The 8173-nt window shown below is 64.1% G+C and overlaps 1 protein-coding gene across 1 annotated transcript; it reads right to left on the reverse strand.

Moving 5' to 3' along the window:
* Window positions 1-2428, reverse strand: LOC140904489 (antigen-presenting glycoprotein CD1d-like). The gene is made up of 5 exons (XM_073326871.1): window positions 2383-2428; window positions 1891-2169; window positions 1036-1317; window positions 397-693; window positions 1-104 (listed from the first exon to the last, which is right to left on the reverse strand). Exons 1-5 carry the CDS (start codon window positions 2426-2428, stop codon window positions 1-3), a joined length of 1008 nt encoding a protein of 335 aa, XP_073182972.1.
* Between the last annotated feature and the right edge of the window lie 5745 nt (window positions 2429-8173).

Here is an 8173-nt window from a genome sequence, read left to right on the forward strand (position 1 = left end):
TCACCTGCGTCTGCTCCTCCACAGCACCGCGGCCACGGCGGCTACGGCCAGAGCCCCCAGGGTGATGCCCACAGCCAGGCCGGGGCCCCAGCCCTTGCCCTGCTCTGTAAAATACAGGGGGTGACGCAGCGGGAACAGGCCCACTCCTCACAGATCTCTCCACCCTGTCCCATTCGCGCTTCCTTCAGCCCCCACCCTGCTCCCGCACCCCAGTCCTGTCCCGTCCCCCTCAGCTCCTCCATCCTGCTCCCCCTGGTCCATCCCCACAACCCTCACTCACCCCTCTGCTTCCCTCTGCCCGAATCCCGCTGCCTGGACCCACCCCCGTCCCACTCAGGACGTGCAGGAAAAGCCCCCAGAGACCACGACCACACCGCCCTGGAGACGTGCACCTACCCCAGGGGATCAGCAGGCTCTGGCCCCCCAGGCTGCTGTGCTCCACCCGGCAGGTGTAGCTGTGCCCGTCGCCCGGCTCCACGGCCAGGGAGCTGCGCAGCTGGTAGGTCAGGTCCGCGTTGGGCAGGATCCCGCTGGAGCTCAGCCGCCCTCCCGGCCCCACCTCCTCCCCGTCCTGCAGCCAGGCCACGCGGATGGGCCGGGGGTAGAAACCGGTGACCCGGCAAACCAGCAGTAACGGCGCGGGGGTCCCGGCTGCGGGAGGCGCTCGGGCAAACACCACGGCGACCGGCCGCTCTGAGACAGGGGGAGAGAGACGGGGCGGGGGAGAGGGGACGATTCAGTCTGAGCCTCAGGGACTCACTAGCCAAACCCAGCTCCATCCCCCGGGGTCAGGCGTTGGCCCCACTGTCCTGGCCAGGCCCCAATTCTGTCCCCTGCAGTTACCAGGGGTGAGGGAATCCCCCTTCACTTCCTGTCCTAAACGGCTGTGCGGTGCGGCTATGAAATGGCTACGGTGCTCCACCCCAGCTACAGCTGCATTTGTACACCAGGCCAGGGGTCCCTGGATAAACAGCCCCGCACTTGACGCCAGAGGTGGCTGCATCTCAGCGAGCAGGGAATGGTGACCAGCCTCACCTTGCCTCTCCAGAGACTCTCTCCCGTACACGACAAACGTCCTGAGCAGATAGATGCAAGTTATTCTAAAAAAAAACTGAAGCCTGGTGGATGCGCTCTTATCCCAGTTGAGAAGGTCCCGGGCGTGGAGCGCCAGCTTATCCTCTGAACGAGCGACCCAGGTGCCCACGTCCACCTCAAAGCTCACGACGCCCTTGCCATTCCCCGCAGCGTCATAGAATCCCCTCGAGGTGCCGTTGGGGTGCAGCTCGCAGCCGAGGGAGGCCTGGGTAACAAAGGGGTCTGGAGCAGAAAGGGCAGGGGGGATGAGGAGGAGCATCTGGAGGTTATCCGGGGGGGGCAGAAATCGAGAGACGGGGGAATAAAGGTGCGTGATAGGTGCCATGAGGATGTTTGGCCACAAGACGGCGGCAGGATTGTGGGGCGGCCCTGGCTGGAGTTACGGGTACGTTGCCATTTCTGTTTAAAATTGATTGTTCGAAGTGCTCTGAGGCTCACATGCAGCCTGATTGGCTCGAAAATCGCTGCGTTACAACGGGGCCTGAGGCAGAGGCTGTCGTGCAAATTTGGGGTCCCTTGGTCACGGGGTTCCTGAGATACAGACCCCCGCCCACATGACCTGCTTTCAAAGGGTCAGGCTCCATGTCAGGAAAGACCAGGAGACTCGGCTCAGGGAGTGGGACGCGGGGCCTTTCCCCTCTGGGGGCCACCAGCTCCAATCAGCCTAAGGGCCAGGGACTGGCTGTCTTTACCCCGCCGACACACTCAGTGGCTGTGTTGAGTGTGTCAGTTCTCAGCACACACACCCCCCCAGTAGGTGTGGGGAGGGATCCCCTCAGCTGGCTCCGTACTCACAGCCCATTCCCTGCTGCTGAGCTATTCTGGTCACTGTGAGGATGAAGTCGGACAGGGAGCGATGGATCAGCAGCTCCAGGTCCTGCCACTGCTTCGGGGTCAGGCCCTGCTGGGCCCAGGGCTGCCGGAAGCGGACCTGGCAGGTGCTGCAGTCCAGGGAGTGGGTCTCCAGGTCGCCCAGCAGGGCCTTCAGCTCCATGTCCGCGGAGCTGGCGTTGTGGAATCGGGAGGTTAGGAGCACCCGGAAGGTGACAAACCCTGGGGGGACAGGAGGGAAGGCTGCAGGGGTGGGGGTAAGAGAAAACAAGTGGAGAACAAAGCGGGTGGGGAGAGAGATTAATGAGTCTCCCGGGCTCCAGAATCTCCCTGCTGACCACTAACCCGCCTCCCCCTCCTCCTTCACTAGCCCCAGGTGGTGCTGCACCCCGCCCCGGCTTTACACCATCCCCACCAGCCCAGTAACAAAAATGGCAGGGGCGGGTCCCCACTTACCGGCCAGGGCCCCCCATGCCCAGGGGAGGAGTAGAGGGAGCAGCATCCTGGCAGGGGAAGGGGGATCCGGGCCCAGGCGGGCGTCAGGGCAGCGGGACGAGGGGCCCAGAGTCGCCCACATGCTCTCGGTTCTGCCCCAAGGCACACGCCTCTCTGCCAACTTCTCCCCGTCCGTGTCTGCTCAGACCTGTCCCCTCGGCTGCCAGCCCCGAGCCAATCAGGGCAGAGGGAGTCGGGGAGCGGAGGCAGCGCGGGAGGGGGATCCCCGGCCGCAAGATCAGAACCAGGCCCTGTGCCCGGGTCAGTGCGTGTGTGTCACGCCCCCTCCATCTCCTCCAGCCTGGGGTACCACTGCTCCCAGCCCAGCCCTTAGCGCTGCTCTGGGGCAATGGGGCCAGCCCTGACTGCCCGGGCAGAGCCCCCTGCTGCCCCCCGCCCTGCTCCCTGCAGCCCAGCCCCTAGCGCTGCCCTGGGGCAATGGGGCCAGCCCTGACTGCCCAGGGAGAGCCCCCTTCTGCCCCCTGCCCCGCTGCCTGCAGCCCAGCCCCTAGCGCTGCCCTGGGGCAATGGGGCCAGCCCTGTCTGCCCAGGGAGAGCCCCCTTCTGCCCCCTGCCCCGCTGCCTGCAGCCCAGCCCTTAGCGCTGCTCTGGGGCAATGGGGCCAGCCCTGACTGCCCGGGCAGAGCCCCCTGCTGCCACCCGCCCTGCTCCCTGCAGCCCAGCCCCTAGCGCTGCCCTGGGGCAATGGGGCCAGCCCTGTCTGCCCGGGGAGAGCCCCCTTCTGCCCCCCACCCTGCTCCCTGCAGCCCAGCCCCTAGCGCTGCCCTGGGGCAATGGGGCCAGCCCTGACTGCCCGGGCAGAGCCCCCTGCTGCCCCCCGCACTGCTCCCTGCAGCCCAGCCCCTAGCGCTGCTCTGGGGCAATGGGGCCAGCCCTGTCTGCCCAGGGAGAGCCCCCTTCTGCCCCCTGCCCCGCTGCCTGCAGCCCAGCCCCTAGCACCGCCCTGGGGCAATGGGGCCAGCCCTGACTGCCCGGGGAGAGCCCCCTTCTGCCCCCCGCACTGCTCCCTGCAGCCCAGCCCTTAGCACTGCTCTGGGGCAATGGGGCCAGCCCTGACTGCCCGGGCAGAGCCCCCTGCTGCCCCCCGCCCTGCTCCCTGCAGCCCAGCCCCTAGCACCGCCCTGGGGCAATGGGGCCAACCCTGTCTGCCCGGGGAGAGCCCCCTTCTGCCCCCTGCCCCGCTGCCTGCAGCCCCGCCCCCCAGTACCGCCCTGGGGCAATGGGGCCAGCCCTGGCTCCCAGGGGAAAGCACTCCCAGCTCAGAGCCAAATTCACCCTCAGCCAAACTAGGCAGGTACCCAGGGCTCAAATTTGTGGGGGGACCTAAAATTCTAGGCCAACATCCTGCTCCTCACCCCGCTGAGGGCCCCCCCCGCCCACAGCAGCAGCCTCAGCCCTTGCACCCCGAACCTGGGAGGGAAGATTTGAGGGGGGGGGAGAGGGAGTCCATCCCCGTCACCCCACAGGGGGCCAGATGGGCTGGACCAGATGGAGGAAAGGACCCGGGGGTGGGGGACAAGATAGAGTGAAGGGGAGGGCAGAGCCCCCCCACGCAAGCTGCCCCTCCCCCACTATCCCAGTGGCCCCTCCCTCTCCTAATAGCTCCTCCTTCTCCTGGCCCTCTTTCCTGTTAGCCCCTCCCGCTCATGAGCCCCTCCCTTGCTGTGGCCCCGCCCCCTCATTCTCCTCCCACAGTGCTGGGCGGTGGACTGGCTGGGTGTTATTGTAGGGTCGTTGGGGAGCGCTGGGCGGTGGACAGGCTGGGATGTTGTGACGAAGTGGGACTGTTCTTAATGTTTCCTCTGAATAGTGTGGGGGTGCCTCAGTTTCCCCTAGGCAGTTCTTAAGTATCTAGGTGGTGGGGTAAGGGTGTATGATCATTGCAGAGCCCTAGAGGGCAGGTGTGTGCAGGGGTCTGGACACAGAGAATGGCCGACACCCTGTTTCCTGGCAACTGATGGCCTGGGCCCTTCCTCCCCCCAGGTGAGAGCTAAAGGGTTGGAGAACAGAGGAATCAGGTGCCCTCCTGGCCCGGGAAAGGAACAAAGCCCAGAGGAGTGGGGGCTGGAGGGAGTTTCAGTTTGGGGCTGGCTGGGACATGGAGTGAAGGGCAGACATGGTTGTCTGGCTCACTGCCCCCCAAAATGGACCCAGCTGAGGGGTCCTGTTCTCTGCACCTACAAGCTCTGTGTTAGACCATGTTCCTGTCGTCTAATAAACCTTCTGTTTTACTGGTTGGCTGAGAGTCCCGTCTGACTGCGGAGTTGGCGGGCAGGACCCTCTGGCTTCCCCAGGACCCCGCCTGGATGGACTCGCTGTGGGAAGCGCACGGAGGGGCAGAGGAGGCTGAATGCTCTGAGGTCAGACCCAGGAAGGTGGAAGCTGGGTGAGCTGTGTGTCCTGAAGACAGGCTGCTCACAGGAAGGCGACTGCCCCAGAGTCCTGACTGGCTTCATGGGGAGCCGTTCCAGAGCATCGCCCAGGGACTCCGTGACAGATGTTATTGTAGGGTCGCTGAGGAGCACTGGGCTGTGGCAGGCTGGGTTGTTATTGTAGGGTTGCTCCTCAGTGCTGGGCTGCCTCACGCTGGTCTCACGATAACAGTGACATGCAATGACCATCCCCGGTTGGTTGTGGATGAAAATCGCTGACTGGTGTTTGGGACCCTATGTGGTGTGTGGCTGCTCTGGGGGCAGGGGGACCTCGCTGTGCAGGGGGAGCCCCCTGCTTGGTTTCCCCCACTTGGCCCCGGAGGAGATGTTGCTTTTCCAGAGAGAATCTCCCCCAAATTCGTCCTCGGGTGTTGGGCTCTTCTGTAAACCCCGTTGCCAACTTCACGATTTTGTCACTAGATTTCGTGGCTTTTGGGTTTCTCTCGGGAGGAATGAGGTGTCCAAGTGACCCGGGACAGATCTCGCGACTTTCCCTGCCAATTACAGGGATAGTGAGAGGCAGGCGTCGCCAAGTTGTCCGGTCACTACATCACTCCCGAGCAGCTCAGTGGTGGTCATGAAGTCCATGGCTCTGTGGGACACCGAGTCACTGTCACTGCATCTCCCTCGGGCATGGCCTCGGAAGGAAACCCATTCCCGGGCTTCTGGGGCTGGCCGGCCGGGGCTCGGTGTGACTCCCGCTCCTGGGGGCCAAAGGAAGTGGGGCTCAGCCACAATTCCTTGGGGTGGGGAGGGGGGTGGAAAGCCAGAGCTAATGGCGAGGGGAGGCTGGAAGAGGGGAGGACACAAGTGCCCGTAGGGGGACAAGTTAGGATCTTCTGCTTCGTGAAAAGCACTGATGAGCAGGGCAGGCGCCGCTCCCTGGGCGAGGGTGAGGCAGGAAAAGCCCTTTGTCAACAGATCTGTGAGCCTTTGGCCACTGAAATGTTTCCTGATCAAAATCCCCCTCCAAGGGAGCGGGAAGCCGGCTTGTCTAGTTGGGTGAGTCCCGGGTCTCTGCTGGGCCTGCCCCCGTGACTAGCTTCTGCGCTCCCCCTGCCCGGGCTGAGGACACTCCCATGCCGGGCACTCCCTTTCTGGCCGGATCGTCTGGGCAGCTGACTGTATTTTGTTATCATTGACAGGCTCCATGGGCGTCTCTCCCCTGGTAGGGGGCTGGCAAAGGGTTTCTGGCTGTCCTGGTTACACGGGGCAGGGCTGGGGTCCCCCCTATTTCTTAACCTGGCATTTGGCTGCCCCTCCAGCCCTCCCTTCGGGGCTCTGCTCCCTGGCGGCGTGGCCCAGATTCCCTTGGCCCCAGCCAAGGGGATGAGCTGTCCCAGGCAGGGTGAACCTGCCTCCCCCGGAGCAGATGTTGCCTTGAGAAAGGGCTCCTGTGGAAATCGCTCCGCGCCGCCCAAGGGGGCAGTTTGGGCTCTCCAGCCATAAAAATGGTTATTCTTCGTGCTGATCAAATCCCACTGGCGGGTCACGCCTCCCCTAAGTCCTAGGGCTCAGCTCCCAGCCAGCAACCCCCCCAAACCGTGCCTGCGATCGCCAGGGGCTTTGCTGCGAGCGCTGGCTCGGCGGTCTCTGAACGTGACGTCGATTCTCTCCGTCGGCCGGTGCGCGCGTGTTGTCTGCCCGGGGTTCGGCTGTCTGGGGGGGAAGGAGGCTTGGAGGGAGGGAAGGGATCAGATGGGATCTGCGCGTTTCTAGACCACTCCAATGACTGCTGGCCTGGTAGCAAACATCCAGAGCAGTGAGCTGCAAAGGGACCTTTGCTTCTGCCTGAGATTCGCTGCGGGGAAACAGGGGCGAGGGAATACACCCCTCGCAGGGGGTGCCCAGCGTTGCGGTGGTTTCTTGTTCGGCAGCAGGGTGTCCTCCGGCCCAGGCACAGACACTCGGCTAATGCTCGGCTGAATTCTGTGGACATTTTGTTTAGCGACGTTTTTGATGCCGTTTTGAATGCTTAAATAGCGACATCTAGTGACTTTTCAGGGGGCCTCTGGCGACTTCCTGCCATGTGGAGGTGGCAGCTCCGAGCACCAGCCCCGGGACTACGCCCATCGCTCTGGGGATGGGCACCCAGGGGCCAGGCAGCATCGGGGCTGGGCAGCGTCACCCGTCGCCGGGCAGAGCCGGGCCCGGCAGGGCTCGGTTCCATACTTCTCCCTCGTACGCTCTGGGGTCGGGCTGCAGGACTCGCCCGGCGCCTGCCCCAGAACAGCTGAGATGACGCTGGAGAGCGGGGCCAGCCGCCCCATAACAGGACACACAGCAAAGTGTCTGGGCTGCGCCATCTGCTTGGCCTTCTGCCCCAAACCCCTCGCTGCTGGGGCGGGCGGGGGGCAGGATCACTCGGCTTTGTCTCTGTAAATTTAATCTCAGTGAAAGGTTCAGGGCTGGCGTCTCAGGGAAAAGATCTGAGCTCCCACTTCCATGGGCCTGAGCCTTGACCCCCAGGCACCCCACCAGAGCGGGGGGCTCAGTCTCCATGGGTCAGGCACAGCTCAGCCTCCCAGATGGTCCCACCATCAACTTCCATAAGGGGCTTTTCAGGCCTCCCAGTCTCTGAGCCCCTCCCCCCTCTGCTGCATTTGCGCCTCCCCCCCCCCCCCTCCTCAGGACAAGCCAGTGTCTCCATGGCCCAGGTGGGGAGGGAGGCCCAGAGAATTCAGGGACTGGCCCAGGGTCACACATGAAGTCACTGGCAGAGCCAGGAATTGAACCCTGGGATCCAGGCTCAGACGCCAGCCCCTGAGCTCCTGGGTTGTCTCCTCTCTGGACCCCTCTGGGACAGCTCCCTAGGTTTGGTGCCTTGGCCCAGGCTTGGACCTGGGTCTGGGGGACCCGTTTGGATTGTCAGACCCCCCCTCGACCCCCCGGGTCCCACTTTGCCATCAGGGGGAGCCACGTGGCTTCCCTGCCCCCTTGGGTCAAACCTCGGAGCTGTGAGCACCCCGGCCTCACACTGTGAGCGTCCTTCAGCGAGTCCTCCTGGGCTGGACACCTCCGAGAGATGTGTACCCCAAAGGGGGCGATGGCCCCCCCAGCATGTGCAGGGACTCAGGCAGCCTTATCAAAGCAGGCGGGTTTATTAGGTGACTAGCACACAGCATAGGAAGCCCTCAGGTCAGCACAGAGAACTGGGGTACAGCAGAGTTCCTTTGGGGGGTCTCCCAGCCCCAGCCAAGCTGTGTGGACCCCTTGGCTCCCGCTCTGGGCCTCTTTGTCCCCTGTCCCCTCTTTATCTCTAGTTCCCGGGTGAGCTCACCCCCCACCTGGCCCCTCCT

The sequence above is a fragment of the Lepidochelys kempii genome, unplaced genomic scaffold (assembly GCF_965140265.1).
Source record: "Lepidochelys kempii isolate rLepKem1 unplaced genomic scaffold, rLepKem1.hap2 scaffold_137, whole genome shotgun sequence".
In the NCBI taxonomy this organism is placed as follows: Eukaryota; Metazoa; Chordata; order Testudines; family Cheloniidae; genus Lepidochelys; species Lepidochelys kempii.

Coding starts and splice junctions, on each gene's coding strand:
- LOC140904489 (XM_073326871.1), bottom strand. CDS start 2,428: ATGCTGCTCCCTCTACTCCTCCCCTGGGCATGGGGGGCCCTGGCCG. Junction 1,318..1,890: donor TCAGCAGCAGGGAATGGGCT/GTGAGTACGGAG, acceptor TTTCTGCTCCAG/ACCCCTTTGTTACCCAGGCC. Junction 694..1,035: donor AGAGTCTCTGGAGAGGCAAG/GTGAGGCTGGTC, acceptor CCCCTGTCTCAG/AGCGGCCGGTCGCCGTGGTG.